The sequence below is a fragment of the Sylvia atricapilla genome, chromosome 5 (assembly GCF_009819655.1).
Source record: "Sylvia atricapilla isolate bSylAtr1 chromosome 5, bSylAtr1.pri, whole genome shotgun sequence".
Lineage (NCBI taxonomy): Eukaryota > Metazoa > Chordata > Aves > Passeriformes > Sylviidae > Sylvia > Sylvia atricapilla.
In genome coordinates this window covers 2,047,071-2,068,349 of record NC_089144.1, presented here as the reverse complement: position 1 = coordinate 2,068,349, position 21,279 = coordinate 2,047,071, and the positions used below count along the sequence as shown (strand labels likewise).

Genomic DNA, 21,279 nt, shown 5'->3' with positions numbered 1-21,279 from the left:
GGGCCCGGAGGTGTCCCGGGGGTCCCGGCCGGGCCCCGGAGCGCAGCGGGCCTGGGGCCGCCCTGAGCGGTTCAGCATCCCCGGGATCCCGCCGGGAGCCGCGTCCCGGGTCGTGCGGGTTTGATTGTGCTCTTATATTGGGGGATATGGGCTTTGGACTCTTCCAGCCAGTGTCATTTCGGTGGCAGCTCGGAAAATCATAAAGGTGTGCTGTCTCTGGGTGATAGCCCCTTGGATCACCTTGTTCTAAAGGCAGAAAACAAGAGGTAAAAACTGCGCTTCTACCTGGCTTGGAGTGTTACATTTGGTAAACACCAGCCCAAAGTGCTTTCTGTTCGGTGGAAGCAAAGATCTCATGGTGTTCTCAATAGGCCTTTTGGGAATAGATACAGGAAAGGCTTTTCAGAACAGAAAGTTACCCGTAATTCTTGTAGCAGGAACGTGCCAGTATGCAATTTATAGTAGATCCTATGATTATTCTTGCAGAAAGGTTAAAAGCATGCAACCCTTGCTTTAAGAAATGGAAGATGCATCAGATAGCTTTGAAGTTGTTCCATCAGAAGGACCAGGTGCAGAGCAATCACCTGCATCCTCACAAGGAGAAGCAGTCGGAGAGGCTGAGGACCCAGCAGAGGAACCTCTGCTTCCAGAATCTGCAGACAATGAACAGTCAGAGGAGGGCTGGGACCAGCAGTCTCCTTCTCAAAATTCTCTACTACCAGAGAATACAGCAAATGGGACAGAGAGAGGTACAGAAGTCGTTAAAATGTTGGGCATTAATGGTTTAAAGAGATACTTCTTTTCTTCAATTTGGTTGTAGCTTCTTGCATCCCCACATACCCTCATTCTGTTTATACTTGCTGGGATTTGGTCCTGCAGTAACTTTTTAAATTCTCACTTGAACCTCCAAAGGTGAGAAATGTATCCTTTATCTCAAACTGTCATAGTCATTTCTAGATGGCATTTTATAGAATGATCCGTATTTCCAGGAATGTGTATGAGTAGGTATACTTATTTTGTATGTGTGTTTTAATAGTAGGAAAAAGTTTTTTATGGAAAGAGTGATAAAGTACTGGAATGGTCTGCCTGGGGAGGTGGTGGAGTCACCATCCCTGGATGTGTTTAAAAAAAGACTGGATGTGGCACTGGGTTTAGTTGAGGTGTTAGGGCTGGGTTGGACTCGATGATCTTGAAGGTCCTTTCCAACCTACACATTCTGTGATTCTGTGAAATTAAGTTTTTAATATTACAGAAATCACCTTTCTATTCTACCTTTCTTAGATTCCCCTGTAACTTACCTCCCACCTTTCCTTATTCTTGTCTTTCTCCTGCAGTCCCCCAAATGCTCCATCATTTCCTACACCTGTATTTCACTGTTCTGGGTGTCTTCAGTCACTTCATCTTCCCAATACACGACCCCTTTTTTTTAGTTCTTCAGAACAGAAGGAGCTTTTCCTTTTCAGCACCTGAGCACAGGGAATAACAATTTCTAGTATGAACTTGCTGCCTACTTTCCTCTTGGCTGGGCTGCATTCATCTGCTCTGATTCTGAGAAGCTGGCTAGGAATGTCTTTATGTGATGACACTATTGCATTAAGTATCACCTTTAAAATTGTATGATAATCCTATTTCAGATTTCAGATAGACTGTCTTTCCACCTGAAAAAACTGTGATTATTCTGTGTGGCAGTGTCATAATAAAATCATCCTGGGGTAAACTTGAAAGTTATTTGTTTTGAGAAGCTTCTCAGGAATGAATTTTGGTTTTATTTTTAGCAAGCATGATTGAGGATAATGAAACATTTACAGAGACTAATTTTGATGAAACTGACCAGTCTGAGAATCAGGAACATTTCCTTGGAGAAGTCATTCAATCAGATTATCACATGCCTGATATCATAACTGTCAGTGTACAAACAGGTAAATGCTGGTTTTGCATGTTTATCAATACATACATAATAATTACGGTCTAAAGATGTGTTAATGAAAGAAACAATATTTATATTTTGGAACTTCCATTTTTAACAGGTTTGGATTCCTTTCAAGATGTACTTGTAAAAATTGAAAGACCTTCCTATAATAAACCTTTTCTGGGTGGATTTAGGAATGTGTCAACAGGAGTGGAATTTCATAATGCAGGATCACAAACGAAACCCAAAAAACGACCTGACAAAGGAATTCAGTTATTTTGTAAGGCAACACAGGTAAAGGCTTTGTAATGTCTTTTTAGAATGTTGTTTTTGCCAAATGGAATATGGCAGAATGCTGACACTGTTTCTGAGAGGAAGGAGGAAGTAAATCTGAGATAAATGTGCAAATGAAAGTATTTAGTGGATAAATATCATTAATCTTATGATTCTTACTGTTAATAGCTTACAGCCACTTACTGTAATGAGGAAAAAAATCTCTGAGTATTTTCTTCTCATCTGACATTCATTTTTTTTCCCCAGACGGTTATGGAAAAAAACAAGCCACAACAAACAAGAAATACAACATCGACACAGATGACTAAAATTGGCCTTTATGTATCAAACATGACTGACAAACTAATAACTCCTGGAAAGTATTTTACAGCAGAGGAGTACCATAAACGTAGGCTTGAAGCAGTAAGTCCTTCTCTGTTTGTAACTACCTGTAAAATAATGTATTGTGATGGTTATCTGAATAGTCAGTGAGTGTTCAGAGTGTTCAAAGACTAAATTTAAAAGTGAACTGTAAAATGTCTTATGCTCATCTTTTGTCATCTTTCAGATACAGGGGAAGCATGTGTTTTGCTCTGTGATTTTAGTGACATTTGATACCTCGCAATCTCTTAAATATTAAGAATTCTGAATTTATTGTTGTCGTGGTTTCACATTCGCCAAATTTTATTTATCAACTGGGAGATAGGACTCTGTCTCACAGTGGCAGTTAAATTTCCATGTAGAGCATTAAGGATTAAGAGAGCATTAAGGATTAAAGCAGTCTTGTTCAACAACATTCTCGTGATGTCTTTGGAAGAATCTAAACTACATGTTTTAAGTATGGCCTGAAATAGGTGGAGTATTGGGTTAGGATTGAGGAAATCTGCATTCAGCTTTTTGTGTTGTCCATTTGGTTGGGTTTCTATCAGACTTAGGAGGTTACCTTGGGCAAAGTGGTCTGTTTTGGATTCTGTTCAGGCTCCCTGCTTTGACTCTAAGGTAGAAATGAGCTGTTCAAACACGGGCAGTGTGTCTGTGGGGTTTTCTGGTGCACTGAGTTGCCTCGTGAAGGCAGTTCAGATTACAGATCCTGCATATTCCTTGTGCAGAGGATACCATCTAGGGATTCCACACTGCTTTTTGGAAACCATGTATTCCCTGACTGCACATCTAAATCAAGGATGCCCTAAATTGTGTTAGGTGAGGCACTGCTTTGTAAATGCTCTAGTTATTCATTTGACTGCTGAAAGTAGACAGTCTGAATCTGACTGAATGGAGAAACAGTTGATTCCCGAGGTGTCTAAGCAGAATAATTGTATTGGTAATTATATTGACATGGTTGGCAAGATCTTTAAAATTTTCTGGGTAGAAGTTTTCTTGTAAGAACTTCTTAAATTGGTCAGCTTTAGCTGACAGCAATGAGCATCTTGTAGAAGTGGAACCCAAGTAGGGAGTAATTTCCTCAGGAATATCAATACTGTGGTCTTCAGTTACATTTATTGAAATCTGTAGTGTATCTATAGGTAATTTATAATGCACAGTGGAGAGATGTCAGCTTGGTGTTGATTCACATTCACAGATTTGTACAGTGCAGTATAGGTCCATATTGAAATACTGTTTGAAGATAGATTCAAGAGAAGTTTTAGATTAAGGTAGTACCAGAGACAGTGTATTGGTATGATTTTGTGCTTGATAGCTTTTGATGCTGACCAATCATTATTATCTCATGGTACTGATCTGCTTAAACTACCTGTAGTGGAAATTCTAACTCAGCCAGAAAAAGGTGAGACTTGTGCAGTATCCTCCCTTAACATACTGTAGACATTTCCCCAGTCCTCAACAGCCACAGCTTGGGAAGGCCAATGAATTAATTTTCTTTTTTCATTTCTGTCAAAACTGCATTCGTAATTTCACTTTCATTATTTGTTCACAAATAAAATGCAGTTGATTTTGTGTCTATGTGTTGATTTTTGTAGCTAGAAATTTAAAAGAAATGTGTCTACATTTCCACTCTGTAAATTGGTAGTAAGATAAGGAAAAGAATAAAAACAGTACATGGAAAAAAAATTAGGGGAGAATTGAAAAAGAAAAATAGATATTTAAATGTCGTTTATATTTTGATTTGATTATTTGAACCTATTTTATCCTCTGTACTCACTGGTTAAATTCCTGCAGTTATCTAACTGAGCAATCATACTAGTCCATAAACTAATAATACATGACTGATTTTGTAACATTTAAATTAGTTTCACTACAAGAAAAATCTTAGAAAATGTAGTTAGGGAGCTGGAGAAAAGAACAGTTAAGGAAAAAACAATACTATGCTACAAAATACTACGTTGTTTTGTTTTAAATTCATAATTCTTTGGTATTGTATCCAATGTAGGTAATAGTATTACAGAAATATTTCCGTCGTTGGTATGCCATAAATTTAGTACAAAATCTGAAGGAGCAAAGGAGGTTAAGGCTGGAATTGGAGGCACAAGAAGAATTACAGAAAAAAAAGGAGAAAGAAGATAAACTGAGGAGAGAGTATGAGAAAAAACTGAACCCTAAAACAAAAGAAGACTTTGAGCTACTGTACCATGACTTGGAATGTAAGTTTTCTTAAAGAGATATCCTTAAAGCAACAAAATAGTACTGTTTGTTTAAAACAAACTTAGGAGATTTACGTGTTTTTATAGATACTTCCATGGTTTTTTTTTTTCCACTTTGCAGTGGAATTAGTTTCATTTTAAAATAATTATTTTATCTTCATGTATTACTAGAAATAGAGAGAAGGCCTTGATGCTCTGTAAGCACCTTACAAGTGCTGGATGTTGGTAACACAACATCCAAGGATGTTGGATGACTAAAAATTAATTTGATTGCAGCCAAAACCAATACACCTTTTTAGGAAATAATTGGCTTGTGGAATGGTGCTATTTGGGAGTTTTGTTAACTTTTTTTTTTTTAATTTATGTCTAAAATTAAGGTCAGCTGGAAGAACAAAAAGGGTTTTTTTAGACCAGTGTTACTTTTATCTTTCACTTTACATTTGAGATGCTGAAAACAATTCTGTGAAGAAATTCGTGTCAAGAACCATAATTCATCATTTGCTATAGACTTTTATAATGGATTAAATTTTTTTACAGAATTTTACAACATATGACAGAAGTTATTCCTTTTATCTTAGCCATCCTCTGCTTATGCTTTTTCTCCTTTCTATTTCATTCTGTGTTTCACAAAACTCTGTGGTCAGAATTTTAAATTTCTCTTAAGAGTTCTGCATTTTGAAAGTCATACATTTCCTGTTCTCGGAATAGATGATGATACAGGCAAGCATCTCTAAACTTTCCCAGAAAAATAATGTGAATACTGGTGATAATTGACATAAAACCTTAGAAGAATCTAATGGTGCAAATTGAACATAAAACTTAGAGTATGTCCTTTTGGAAAAATAGAAACAGTCAAAAGCTGTGTGCTTGTACGAGCATATAATGAAACAGCAAGACAAATTTTGGGCTTTTACAAAGTCTCTTTTAAAGCCACAGGTTTGTACTGTGACTTGTAACAACTCTTACATTATCTAGGCTTTATAGTGCCTTATGGTATAGCTCTTTGACAGTTTGGATATTGTTGTCCCTGTAGCAAAACTGACCTAATGGATTGCCTACTTCATTACAAACCCACCTGCCCTACCTTAAACCATCTCTGCTCTTTCTTCAGTGGTAAACTGAGCATAAATTTGGTGGCATGTGTTATTCATAGAGCTTAGGATCACGATTCAAGAATTCCCAAGTTATACACTAATCTTTTAATGCTGTCATACTCTGTGTGGCATTGAACAAATTGCTTTGTCTGAATTAATAAATGATTTATAAATATCACTGTTCGTGACAAATGTAAAAATTATTTCTTGTCTTGAACTTTGCAGTTGTTGGAATGGTATCTTCATGAGATTTGTGGGTTTTTTGGGGTTGTCTATCCCCTTTCTTTTTCTTTGTAAAAAGTTTGCTTTTCAGTTCCCGAGTCAAGCTCTTTTAAAGGTGTAGTCACTAAGTAGTCAAAAGCCAAGGTACTCAAATAGTACTTTTTTCCATGCCACATATGGGAAGTTTTACTATTTGGCATCTGATTTTCTGCAGTATTTTCTTCAAGAAGGTGCTTCCAGACTACAGACTGCTGTGCTATCAGATGTATGATCCTCTTTTCTTTTTTTTTTTTTAAGTGCAGAAAGTCTTACTTGCAGTAGAAACAACCAAGTTCAGTTCAAGTTCTGGAAGAGTGCTGATCTTCATGATATTTTTAGATTTGAAACTTATGGTTATGCAAGTGCCTTCTGCTTAACTTAATGACTTTGGAATCACAAATAATAAAACTTTCAGTCAAGCATGTTCAGTAATTTCACACCTAGACAACTTGAAAAAAACATGTGCCACTTCAGAACAGAACAAATTCCAGTATTTGAAATGGGTGTTTTTTTATATATTTTGTTAAAAATAATGGTCTTGTATCAATATCACTGTTTAGTTTTTGTTAACTAGTGTTGACTAGTTGCTTCTCTACATGGAGATTTGCAGTTGTGCTCTTCATTTTAATAGAGCTCAATAATTCTAGGAAGTTGGGGCTTTTTTTCCGACCTGCATCTGAAAAAATTTTGCATTCTTATAGTGCCAGCAGTTTACACAAGCTAAATCATTGTGACAGGAATAGAATGAGACTGTTGTCCTCCAGGGATCTCTGAAGGTTATTGCTGCAATCACAACAGGGTTACTATTACAGGGTCACCCAGTACAAGCAATTCCTGGTGGTACAAAAACTTGCCTGTTGACTGTATCTTTCAAATGAGATATATCTATATATTCAGCATGTCTGCATAGCCATGTATTATTTATTTGAGAAGTATGAACTATTTTGCTTTAGAAACACTGGAATAAAAATTGTAGTGAGTAAAATCTCTGCCTACAGAACAGATAATCTAAGAGAAGTGTTTTAACTTGGTTGCATGCAAATGGGCAATCAAGAGGTCAGTATCCATGGTGAGTGAGATCTTCTTCATTTCTGAAAGTTTAAAATTGCTCACTGTATTTATCAGCTCCACCTTAGAAGTTGCTGCCCCCTCCAGGCCAAATAAAGCTTTATGTAAATTAATTCTATATAATAGTGTTGTTTGCTGAACTGGCTTTATTTAAAATATATCTCAGGGTTCTCAGAACTTGTCAGACAGCTGTCATATTACAGCTTGAAGAGCCTTAAGGAAATTAATTGAAATATTTAAAAATTGAAAACATAAGGTATTGTAGATAAGAAGCCACAGGCAAAAAATAAGCTTTCCTCCTTCCCCTCCTCCTGCCTCTAATCTTACCTGATCCAGGATGTTACAGGTTTTTTCAGTGCATCACATATTGGATGGTTTTCTTTTACTGCGTTTTGCTTTTGCGTAACTGTTCTGGGACGATAACAACTCTTTGAGATATTATTCAGAAATGTTGAAGTTTTGGATCTTATAAAATTCCCTACAAAACTCCAGAGGTGCTTGAACTGGATCAGACTTTTCAGAGAAGCCAGGAATTGTCACAGCATATGCAAAGGCAGTAAACACAGTTTGATTTGACAAGCAGATTTTTCTAAACCTGTATATCAGCAGCCTAAGTGTCAGGGGGTCAGATTCTTACACAGCATGGTACTGATCCGTGTGCTGCTGCCATGAGCACCCTGTGGCTTCTTCTGTGGCCACTTCCATCCACTTGGAGGGTCATGTTGTGGAAGAGGAAAGGGAGAGTAAAGCAGTGCCTGTCGTGTTATTAATGCAGATTCATCTACCTTGCATGGCAAAAGGTGATAGCACTTCAATATCCAGTGTAAGACCTGGAGTGCTAAATGTGACTGGCAGTCAAGTTTTATCTTGGTTTTGGAGGGCTTCAAGCTTCTTTAGATTTTACTCATTTATACAGGAAGAAGCAGTAATATTCTCAGCACTGAGTACTAGTGGTAGCACAGTAAGATGCAGCCATTTCATCATATATTTTCACAGGAGCTAAATTCTTTTTCTCACATAGAGCTGCTTTTTCTCCTACTCATCTTTGAGTTTGGAGTACAAATTGGCAGTCTGGAATTGATGTACACACACATACTCTCACAGAACATCTGTATAATTTACATTCGTTTCTAGGCCATCTTGCATGTATTGAAAATAGCCAAAACCATCAATTCCCTAAAATGGAAACTGGCTTTTAGTGAATATTGAAAGAAAAGTCAATTATGTTGTTTCTTAAATATGAAAGCAGAAGTTTTGCTGGAAATCATCTTGTAAAAAATACTCCAAATATTTGTATCTGCAGTATGGATGCAGGAAGAGACAGAGAGAATTAACAGAACCTTTACTGGAGCTGAAAGAAAAGCAGCACTTTGTGCACTTCTGGAAGAAGAGACACAGCTCATTGCTTGCATTGGGATGCACAAACTAGATGCTAATCTGGAGAACCAACAAAAATCAATACTGCACCTTCTGGGTAAGGTGAGTAATTAGGCTGATCATAAACAATTCCAAAGTACAGGAACAGAAAATACACCTGCAAATTACAAAAAGTAACTTCTGTAGGTTTTAACAGTTAATCATGTGAATGCTAATGTTATAAATATCCAAATTACCTGATTGTTCACATCAATACACTTCAGTAAATTTCTTTTTCTGAGCTGAGAATTTCATAGCTGTCAGACAGATGGAAGGTTGAACATCATTAAGGCTGTTAACTATTAAAAATTATACCATAAATATAATAAATTATAGTAATACAAATATGCTTCTTGGGAAGTAAATTTGTCATTAATTTCCCAAATGAGAACAGGCCTCTGGTCATCATATGTCTGTCTTTAAAAAAAGCATTTACTCTGTTTTCTTTTAGAGAAGGCTTTGAATCTGATGTTAAACTCAGTTATTAAATTACTGACTTTAGTTCCATTAGAACTTGAGATTTCATTCAGGTATAGTCTTGGGGATGATATTTAAGGTAAGTGTTCTTCAGTCTTTATAAAAAAAATATAATAATTCCTTCATTCACAAAGGTGATTTAAAATTGCATTAAATTCAATGGTACGTTAATGTCAAGTATAAAAAGCCTTGTCCTTTTAGGTAGATGTCCAGCCACTGGAAAAAAATAATAGTTTATTTTCAAAGTATGTGGCATGATTATGGAAAGAAATACAGCAACAATAATAGATTTTAGCTATCTATTTATTATTACTATTTTCAAATTTGACTATTTAGTGCTTAATAGTAAAAACGGCATTTTTTTCCTAAAGAGACCTTTTTTTCATTCTTTTTATTACTGATGCAGAGGAACTGTACTCTAAATGTGATTTGATAAAATGTATTACATTTCTCATTATGAACAAATTGCTTATCTGAAATGTTGGTGGAACTGTTACCTCATTTATTGCTGTGGTATGACTGTTTTCTGTCTTACTGCTTTCAAGAATGAAAAAAAAAAAAACAGAAAACCAAATAATTAGGAATATTTTCAGAGCCTTAAATCATTTTAGTCTTTAATGTTTGCCTCTACTACTTACAGTCTTTTCTGTTGCCTTCTAAGAAAAAGAAGCTTGGAACAGTCAAAGCAAATATATTTCTCCCTTAACTCATTTGGTCATTACTTTTCCCATAAGGACTGATTTCCAGTGTCCTACCTGTACAGATTACTTCAAGCACATATTCTGACAAGCTGTGCAGATTTTTTTTACATCTAGAATCAAAAGCAAAATGTTCTTCAGCACAAGAACTCTCAGTGAGAGTTAATGTTTGGAGAATCAGGAGACACATCAGAGATGTGATCAGATATTTTGTCTTTCCAAACAGTGGACATTCTCCTGAAGCAGTTACTAATAATTTCTTTATTCCTATTTTATATATCTAAATTATGTTTTTCATGAAAAAGACTGTAATATTTTTAATTTTAAAATCTATTGAGCTAGTGCAACTTTTTGTGGTTTTTTTATCATATAAGTTGTAGGATTTTGAATGTTGTTCTAAACTGTTGGCATTGACAGCTCTAACTCAGAGAAAAAGTTAAAATCTCTGCATTTTTTAAAAAAGATAAACGAAATAAAGTTTAAGTCTCAAAATTAAATGGATGGTTTGCTATAACACTGCAATTTAAGCACTTTAAATTACAGTACGAAATTTATTGTTGAGTACTTGAATAGGGACTATTTATTTTTTTCTTGAATTTCAAGCTGGTGATGTGAATCTGGACACTTCCCAGTTAAAACTGGAATAACATCTTTCACATCTGAAGACTGCAAGCTGCAGTAGCCAGTGTGGTACCAAACCTGCTTCTCCATGGAAACCTTTGTTCCCTTCTTTGCTCCTTTAAGCATGAACCTCCCCAGGCATGTGTGCTCTTGTGGAGGTCAATACTGCTTGTGTGGGCACTGTGTTCTGTGGGGTTCTTCTTTATGCTGAGCTTGTTCTTCTTCAGCATTTGGACTTTGGAGAGGAAGTATTGGATTAAGCTTTTATACAGCAATCATGCTTACTTAAAGAAATTTGTGTAATTATTAACTGTCACTCAGTTCATACCTTTCGTGCTTTGTACTATTTCTGCAGACATCCTATGGATTTTTTTTTATTATACTTACGTTTTTCTCTCTGTCTGTGTGTTTCTCACCTCAGGTGCTTTTTTCTGCTTTCATGCACTGGCAGCAGAGTGTAGTTGTAGTAGCCTTGCATTCTGAAGTAATACAGATAACAGGATTATTGTAAATTCCACAGCACTGCCAGCAGACTAAAAGACAAGAGGAAGCTGGCAGAAGATCTCAAAGTTTTAGTTTTTCTCATGTCAGTCTGGAGTACAGAAAAATAGTCCTGAAATCAGAGAACTTTCGAGTCTTTCTTTTTTCTGAAAAAGATGTCGTGGGTTTTTTTTTTTTTTCTTTTGTTTTGTTTTGTTTTTTTTTACATTTTAAAATGTTTTAATGTAATACCCAGCTATGATAAGGCACTAAGAAAAAGTACAAAAAGTTACAGATATCTTTTTGAAGAATTAATTATAATAATACAATTTGTCTGTATTAAAGGCTGTTTATAGAACAGGATACCAAAACTGCTTGCACATACTGGGTTTGCAAATTATCAGAAGAATCTAATTTTACTATTTCCTAGAGTCTGCTCTGGCCATTGGTTCTTTCTAGCATAAACAAATGACCTTTCTCTGTTGTTGTAAGTGATTTCCTTGGAGAGGATCAAATGTAGGTACTGAATTAACTACTACATGGAAAGCAGTAGTTTGTCCCAGTCTAACATACAGAGGATTGACAACATGATAGACCTTCTGAGTCAGTCTGAATTTTATTGGTTGCAAAATTTGGGGAGTTTTTTGTTTCGTTTTGGAGTTTTTTTAGGAATTTCTAGTATTGTACAAAGATATTGAACCAAAATGAAGATACAGTAGAATGCTCCCTATTTATGACAGAGAAAAAAAATTGCCTTGCTCTAGTTTTGCAGAAATGCAAAGATTTCACCAAGTAGTTAAGAGCTGGTTGTTTTGGGGTTTTCTTTTAGCTGATGTCTGGTTTTGCTATTGCATTTCTCAGTTTTGGTTCTGAAATGTGACCTTTGGTCACATATCTCTTTTAATTAGAGTTCTACCCCCACTGATTATTAATTAAATGTCATTAATTTGATACTAAATATTTTTTTAAATTATTTTGTCTTTCTTTTCTTTGCCTAACTTTATTTATTTAAAAGTGATGAAAAGCCTGGTTTGAGCATGGTGATAATTAATCATAACTAATCACATCTCTTCTAGCTATCTAATATTCTTGATATTTTGATTACTTTTCACCATATCAAGTCTATTTCATCAAAATAATGATTCTGTTAATGCTGGGGTCATGTCCAGAAAACTACTGGGCATGTGAATGCTACACAAAGTGTTGCTGTTGTTAGGTCACACTGAGACTGCAAGGTGTAATTTGTGAGTGTTATTGAACATTTAAGTTCCAAATGTAGTGAAAAACACTATAAAGAGGTTTCAAATACCTCTCCCCATTAAGAAAAGGAAATGGAATTAAGTAATGATGGGTAGAGGCTTTTGAAAACTCTTTTTCTATTGGAATTGGATACCTGCTTCTTTATGTAACTGTGATTTGAAACCAAAACCAGTCTTCTGGAAAGAAGAAAATGGTTGTACTTTTCAGACCTCTTGGGGCAGGTGACATCATGTCTATACTGTCTTCCTGTCTATAAATGTTCAAGATGTGCAAAGAGATAATTGAAGCATAAGGCATATGGCATGTGGTTAATTTAGCAAGCAAGAAGCTAGGTGAGGTATCTGATAAACTGTAAACAGGTACCTTGCCCTAGCTCTAACCAAGTCTATTCCTTCTCTTCAACTAGTATAAATAGAACAGTTCCCTGGAGATATTTTTTACTGCAGTAGACTTTAAGGTCTTAAATTCACAATCTTTACACAGTCAACGAACGTATTGATTTTTACTGATAGTTTGAAGGGATTTATGACTGCAAAGTGAAATACAGAGCAAATGTATTCTAACACTGCTGTCAGTAAATTCAATTAAAATAAGTAGAGCATATCCCTGTAGGAGAATATTATTTGCTTTTAATATCCTGTAAGTCAAAACTGCCATGACCTGCAGCTTTAAATAAAGTGTGCAATTGAATGCTTGCTTTGGTGGAAGAGGTGCTGCATCACTATTGGCAGTAAAATTAGCCTTTTACATTAGTCAAGCATTAACATTAGGTCCCTATTTGTCTGATGAAACTTGATGTATCATAATGCAATTGTTCAGCTGGTGGTCAGATTTTAATGCCTCAGAGTTGTACAAATTGTTTCTGAAGTGTGCACAACCGAAGAGGTGGAAAGCATATGATGGAAGAATCACTGAAATGGATACAAAGGACAATCTCCGTGGCAAGGAACTACTTGAAATCTACCAAAGCATTAGCACAAAGGACATCCCAAAAGATGAGAGAACATCTGTGCTGTTAACACTCAAATGTACAGTGGAGGTAAGGTTTCATTTTCTATTTATGTTTAGCTTGAAGCTGTACTTTCCAAAGACACTGTTACATCATTATGTTGATGTGTAAGCAGTGCTGCTGCTGGCAGACAAGTGCTGTGATGGTGGGCTGGCAGCTAGAGAACCTCATGTACTACCTGGTGTGTGAGTGTAATTTACATTCCAGATACACTCAAAATTCATATTTCACTTTATCATGTGCATATTTGCCTTCAGGCTGTGTTAGAATTTGAACCCCGTGGTTTTAGACTTCTTTGTATATTATTACATAATACAATTTTAGTCCAAAGTTTAGTTTACTGCTTAATATCAACCTTATGAGAACCATGGCAGGCATATATGTGGCGATTAGCATTTATTTTTTCTCAGTTCTTTGAAATAACTGTTTAGAACCTTTTCTATCTATTGGTTTGGATTACCAGTTTTATGGGTAGCAAATACTGATTTTTTTGTTCTTCTCTTTGCTCCTCACCTGCCACCCCCACTGCTGCTGCTAGTGTTTCCAATGAATTTAAAGCTGGTTGCATTTCTTTTTGTCTTTCATATTGGTTTTATTTATTTATTCATGTACAAAAAGAATGGCTTTCAAGGTCCTTTCAGGATGATGCTGTTGACATCTGCCTAGAATAGAATGCTGCTTCCTGGTCCTATTAAAACAAACAAGCATCTTGCTGTTTGTTTGAGTAGTGCCAGTATTTTATTTAAAGTCACTATGGCATTGAGAGCATTTCTGGTTTATGAACTCTTGCCCATCTTGATACAAGTCAAAATTGCTGTAGTGAACAGTGAATGTCTGTATAATAGCACTCTCCTTTACCTGAGAAACCACTGAACTGTTATGTCTCTCTCTTTCTGGAGAATCTCCTGCTCAGCATTTGAAATACTGAAGTACTGATTTCCAGGCGTACTGGTAAAGTCTCCCATGCCTTTTGTGTGGTGGATTTTTGGGGTTTTCTTGTGGCATTTTTTTTAAACCCATCCATATTACACCTCCAATCTCATAGCCAAAGGAAGCTTCTTAGGGAAATATTTCTTTGGGCTTTTGAAGACTTCAAATTTTGCACTTGTTCAGTACCTCTGCTAAGCATCTTTTAGTGCTTCCAGGCTTACAGTTCCTCCCAGCTTTGGTAGGTCCCTTAAAACAGAATCTGTAAGCATTGTCACTTTTGTATTTCTAGTTTCATTGGAGATTTTTTCCCTGAGATACTAACAAGTTCTTCTGTGAACATGTTCTTACATGAACATACAGAGGTATGAATGGTAATGGGCACAGAATCCAGAGTTCACTTTCATGTCTCATTGAATGATTTTGTTTGTTTGCTTCTTTATTGTTATGCAGTTTATTTTCCTTTTTCTCTCTCTCTTTTTTTTTTTTTTTTCAGGAACATGAATGTACATTAACAGAGGAAATAGTGGCATTAATTGACAGAGAAGTCGATCTTATGTCAAGAGGGGTGAAAGAATGCAACTTGGAAGGACTGAGGAAAAGAATTTGTACATTATTTCTTCAGTATATCAAAATTCCAGAGTTTAACCCCAGAGTTGCTGGGTTTGTTAAGGTATTACTCTCCTTTTGCAGCCTGGCATAGTGGCCATTGAATTAAAGAGAAGGAGGATGAAAAGCATTGAAAGCTTTATTTTACATTTTGCTGTAGAATTGGTGGAGGAGTTCCTCAGGAAGTAAAACGTAGCAAGTACATGGGCTTCCCACAAATTTATGTAGTCCTATTAGGAAGCATGGGGCATGGACATGATTATAAGCACCTGACAAGTGACTGGCAGCACTGAGAGAGGCCAGGAACTCATGTCTGGAATAAAATATCTGAAAGTTATAAATGGTAGATCTTACGGGATGGTATCAGTAAAATGTAATAGTAAAGTGGTACCAATATACTGAGAGAGGAAGTCGTGATTTCTCTCCTGGTCAAGAGGAGAGGAGAGTCTGCCATGCATCCAGAAAAGAGCATTGCTCATGTCAGTGTCTAGTGAGCTTGCACCTAAGCAAAACCTCTGGCCTTCTGTTGTAAAATCAGTTGCTCCTGTGTGTAAAGCAGATGTAGTTAGTTTTGTGTGGTTTTCTTTTCTGACTACAGATTACAAATAGAAATATGATTCACTATCATGTGTTGCTGCTTTAAGTAGCAAGGTCTGTTTTGCATCTGTCAGAAGAGCATTCCTCATGTAGTGGTCAGTGTTATTTCAGGAGTAGAGAGTCTATCAGATTTAGATGCAGATGTTAGATTTAGAACCAACTAACAGTTAGTTTTACACTAGGTTTATTAGCAGATGTACTGTAGCAGAGATTGAAGATTATTAGACTGCTCAAACTATCCAGTTACAGACTAGGTCCCTCTGCACAGACTTTACATTGCATTTACATTTACATTCTTACCAGAATCCGTGAAGGAATATGAGGATAAGGAGGTCACTATCAAGTTTAGTTTAGTTTCTTCCCGTGTTGTTTCTGGACTGATGTGGTCTGATGATTTTGAATTCTTATGCCAAAATATTAATATGCCCATAACCTAGGGTTTTATCTTTGTCATAAAGGCCAGATTCTACATGAAAAATCAAATGCAGAGAATTTAGTTTCGGTTTTTTCTGTGTTGTCATCTTTCCAGAATAACTGACAATCTGCATACATAGAAGCACCAGGAAGAGCACTGGAACATAATGTTTAGGATCTACATATAGCATTAAAATGAATTGACTCATTTATATAACTGATTTTAGCAAATGCAGTAAGAAAATACAGTGAGTCTTGGTATCCTATCGAAGAAAAATCACAACACTTTATTGGGTATTTTAAAATAAATGCTTCCAGCTTTTACATATTAAAATACTTGCGTGAAGATACAGAAGAGGTATCCTGACAGTGTTAGAGTGACAAGTAATACAAAGATACCCTGGAGTAAATTAACTTTTTTTTTTTTATTTTAAATTTTTAGGTTCCACAAGATCCCTTGAAGCTTTATAAAAATGTTTACTTCTGTCCCAGCTGCGAAAAGTACTTAGCACCTACTGAGTTTCTCATTCCTGCCAATTCCCACACCATTGGCAGATGTCGCTCGTGTTACCGGCTTGACAATGAGGCTCGGAAAAGAGAAGCATATTTCAAGTACAGACTTATACTAGAAAACCTCAGGAAGTCTGAAGCTGATTATCAGGATGATAGTAAAATTGTTTTCTTAGTTCAGGTACTGTTGGAAAGAGCATTGTTACTCACAGTAAGCAGTGGCTTTGATTGTATGTCCTTTATTTTGTGTGTGTTGTTGACAGGTTGAGAAATGGGCTAAAAGCTACAGCTTCTTCCTGTGATATGTGATGTTCCACACCATGAAGAAGCAGCCCTTAAGCTCTTGAAGCATAGGTGTACTTTTAAAAGTGGTTTGCAAGCTATACACTAAAAGAGGTCTAGTGATAGGTCAAAGAACCAGATGTTCCAACAACTATGCCGAAAGTATATATGTATGTTAAGGTGCTCTTTAACCAAGTGATCATATGGCATGTGCACAGAACTTCATTTTTACCCAGTGTTTCATTTGGATGAGTGCAAGACTTGTAGAATGAAACACGCTTCTTCCTTTTAAACCCTGTTTTTCATTTCAGCTTCCAGATCTGCAGTACCTGATTGAGAAGGTGTGGAACTGCCAGTCAGCTCTCAGCGCCTGCAGTGACCTCTATGATTTGGTTATGGTCAGGTGGGATAAGCAGCGTGAGTGGTCCCCATGGAACACTATTCTCCTCACTAAAGAGGAGGCAGATGCACATCTTAAGATCTGTAACCTTCAGAAGGTACATTTCAATGGGCTTTAGTTTTTACATTATTTGTGTTATGTTTTAATAGAATCCCGTGACTAGTTATGTTGGGCCAAATTCAGTCGTTACACTTTTCCATGTTTAAATTGGCTCATTTCCAATTTACTTTTCCATGTTTAAATTGGCTCATTGTGACTATTTAAATGATTGCATCTGTACTCTTAAACAAAATGGACAGTAATGCAGAAGGCATCTTGGCATGTACAGCTCATTTCATGTACCTGAACTCTGTCCTGCCTTATTCTCTCTCCTGAAAATGCAAGAAGCTGAGTGGCCTCATCCACACTCCCTGCTGAGAACAGTGCCATGAGTGCACTCTTCTTCAGATCAGATCAGACCAGACAAGGGCTAACCTGGATGAAAAGCATACTAAAGACTAACCAGAAATACTTAACAATTGTGTGCCTGTGTTCTTGCACATGCTCTGGCCTCATTAGTTTCTCATTAGTCTTCTAAATTTCATCAGATAGAAGAATGTTTCCTTGTCTATAACTTATGTATTTGTCATAAAATTTGTCACTACTTTCCTACATAAATGTTGGCTAAGTATCCCTTACAATGTAACCTTATAGTTTGCATTTAAGTGATAGAAACATAATTTCTCTTCTGAGTTAAAACCACGTAGGACTGTGTTAAACTCTTCATCAAAACTGGTTTTTTACACCAGTCTCCCCCAATTCCATATCTAAACATGGTAAAATATCTCATTGGAAATATCTCTCCACTGAACATCATATATTAAGAGTATTTAGTTTTGTAAGGCACAGGAAAACCCTGTGAACAGTGTTTGTCCTGCACTTAATAATGGTTATTAAGCCTTTCAGCTCCAGGTTATTGATTTATGTAAGTAATGATCAGCAGTCATTGTTGCCTAGTGTTCTTTTGTTCAGGGTGTTCTTAATTCAATTTTTAACTCAATATATGTGCATCACAAATGCAGCTTCAGCTGTTATGTATTTCTCTTCTTTTTGGAAGCCTTAAGAGCAAACCAAATAGACAGAGCAAATTAATTGCTCTCTTCAAAGTATTGCTTTATGGATGGAATATATCAGGGAATTCTAAAGGCAAAAGGAATTCTGTAATCCATTATATTTTTTGTGTGAGTACTCAGCTTGTGTCTTCAAGCAAACACATTTGTGTGAGCTTTAGCTTTAGAAGGTAAAATGGATTTCAAGCTGGAAATCCCTTTATTGATTTCTCTCACTCACTGTGAGTCAAGAATACTATTCAGACAATCTGAATCTAGTGATGCTCCTCAGCATCCATAAATTCCTGTTACCAGCATTAAGCAGGCAAAGATTCTGACTGAGCACTTCTATCATTTCATGTCATAGTCAAAAAATGCCACTGACTTGATTAGCTTCAGTGGATGTGGGAGTTGGGTCAGAACAGGTAAAAGCCATGAGATATTTTCTTTAGCTCTTGCAACAAATATAGAAGTGAACCAGTTGTAGTGAGGACTCAACTTTCAGTGAATCAGTTGTGGTGAGGATTCAACTTTCTTCTTCTTCAAAAAAAAAAAGAAAAGTGTGAAATAAGGAAAATGAGACAAAGATGGAATATTGCAAATTGAATCATTGTTTTTCATTCCTTGCAACTAAAAAGGCTTCTTAAGCCATTTATTTAATGGCAATTATTCATAGTGATTTTATTTAATAGCAATTATTCAAAGTAATGACTACAGCAATAGCCAAAGGTTTTTTCAAATAAATATTCTGGTTATTTATATTCCATCATCCCAAGTACTACTAATAACTAGGAATTTGGGAAAATGTCACCACTGCATGCAAGTACTGACTGAAATTCTGCAAAAAACTTGCTGCCATAATTAGTTTAAAATAACAAGTCTGATTCTTATGAAGAAATGCCCCTACAGTCCTTACCTTGCAAATGTCCCTGTCTAAGTGACATTTTCAAATGTAAGTACAAATTTTCTTACCTGAAATAAAGAAATAAATAAGTTTTATCTTGAATGGATAAAAAAAAGTTACTCTGGTTTTAAAACATGACTAATGTTTTACAAGGAGAAATTTTCACTACTGGGCCATAAGATATTATTATAGAACTACAAAATACATCACTGTGTATGAGCCTCATACCAATACAAATAAATAACCTGCCTTAGTTTATTAAAGGGTCGCTATTTATAAAGTTTAGAATATGTGCAAATGTTTACAATGTCTAAAATATGATGCAACACAGATATTTCTAGGTATTTTAATTGTATTTATGGGATTTGAATTTGTTTTTCTTTTCAGACTTATGAAGGTCCATTTATTTACAGAATAGAACAAAAGCATATCCGGGCAAAAAACTACTTTTCTCAGATTCCTGCAATGTCATCAGTTTTGCACAGAGGTAACAATCAGGCTAATGCAAATACCTACAAAAAACATAATTCTTCAAAGTCAAAGAAGTGAACTAAATTCCCAGGTTTTAAAGAAATGTACTTTTTCATCCATACCCTAATTGTACTACACAGATCAAAATAAACTTCTAAGGAGAAAATAACTTGATCTCAATCAGTTAATTTAACTGTATTTCAAGTTTTGTAACTTCATTAAAAAAAATAAAATGTTGTTAAAGAACTTTGTGAATTCTCTGTTTTTCGAGCAATGATTATTTTTTCTGTGTATTCCTGCATTGCTTGGAACATTCTGTCTGTAGTGTAATATTCCTGGTGGGAAAATTCTGGTAATTCTTTGTCACCCTTTAATTAAAAAAATAATACTATAACACTGTTAAATTTAATTAAATTTACTTTTCTTGTCTTAAGCACATAAGGCAGAAATCCCCTCAAACCCTGGATTCTTACAGAACAACAGAATAGATACAGCTTTCCAGGTATAGCTGCTTTGCCCTGCAAACATTTGTGCAAAAGAACAACTTTATATTCTATAGCTCATCTACATGGTCATAGTGGAACTGCCAGCATGTAATTATTGTATCCACGATGTTGAAATTATTTTAATTATTTGAGTATTGTAATTTAAATATCATCATCTGAAATACACATTTCAGACTGTTTTAATATGTTTATTTTTGAGGAGTTTGAATTATTTGAAGAAGTAAATTCTCCCCAGGACTAAAAAAGTTTGTTTGATCGTAGTTACAGAGAAAAACATGATGTGGTGTAAAATCAAAAATCCAACAGAAAGTTGCAGGGTTCTTCTTGAATCATCTATTATAGATGTGGTTTTGGCCCAGCCTTTTGCTCTAACAGATGAAACTACCCAGGAAAAAGCAGTAGCATTTACAAAGAGAAATAAGCACGTATTTGGCAGCAAACAGCTGAAAACTGAACTGCCTCTCTCAACAGAACAGGAACTGTAGAACCAGTACCTGGCTGACCAGTGCATTTTAACATCAGTGCAACCTTTCCATTGATGTCACCATTAAATTCAGAATTTTCATTTCATTAATTTCTGGATTTTAGTTCAGTACTGAACTAACTGCAGGGCTGCAGCTCATGAGAATTCCAGCTGACTAACGTGTGCCTTCTGACATCTGAGCCTTAAGATAGGAATGGCTGCTAAGTCTGAATTTCCCCCAGAGTGATAAAAGGAGTTTTGAAGTAAATTATGCATTGAATGGCAGTGAGTCACATAGATAGGAACCTGCCTCTTTATACATTTGTTTCCTTTCTTCTTGAACGTATTTTAAAAAAAGGTAATTTACAACTCCAGAAGGACGATTTAAATAAAAAGTAAGGAAATAGTTAAAAAAACATGTGAAAAGCCAATAGTCCATGGATTTCAAGGCAAGGTGGTGTGGGAGGTTTCTGGAATCCTAGAATCATTTAGGTTGTAAGGACCTTTAAGATTGAGTCCAACATTAAACTGTGTCTCTAAGTTCCGCATCTACACAGCTTTTCAATACATCCAGGTGGGGTGACTCCAGCACTCCCCTGGGCAGCCTCTTCCAAGGCTTGACTACCCTTTCAAGTAAGATTTTTTTCCTATTATCCAACACAAATCTCGTCTGGTGCAACTTGAGGCCATCTTCTCTTGTCTCTAGACTCTTCACTAGCTTCACTCCCTTCTCTGGACATGCTCCTCAATCTCTTTCTTGAGAGAGGGGCTCAAAACTCTGTTCAAGGTGCAGCTTCACAGTGAACAGCATTTGAGGTGTGACCTCACCAGTGCTGAGTACAAGAGGGACAATCCCTGCTCTAGTCCTGCTGGCCACACTATTTCTCATCCAGGCCAGGATGCCATCAGCCTTTTTGGCCATCTGGGCACAAGCTGGTTGATATT

The 21,279-nt window shown here is 36.0% G+C and overlaps 1 protein-coding gene across 1 annotated transcript; it reads left to right on the top strand.

Moving 5' to 3' along the window:
• The first annotated feature begins 416 nt into the window (after positions 1 to 416).
• IQUB (IQ motif and ubiquitin domain containing) lies at positions 417 to 19,994 on the top strand. The gene is made up of 11 exons (XM_066318583.1): positions 417 to 749; positions 1,776 to 1,919; positions 2,028 to 2,203; positions 2,450 to 2,605; positions 4,569 to 4,779; positions 8,506 to 8,681; positions 13,023 to 13,193; positions 14,587 to 14,763; positions 16,153 to 16,401; positions 16,814 to 16,999; positions 19,282 to 19,994. The coding sequence occupies exons 1-11, from the start codon at positions 521 to 523 to the stop codon at positions 19,441 to 19,443; spliced, it is 2,037 nt and encodes a 678-aa protein (XP_066174680.1). The 5' UTR covers positions 417 to 520; the 3' UTR covers positions 19,444 to 19,994.
• Positions 19,995 to 21,279: the final 1,285 nt, after the last annotated feature.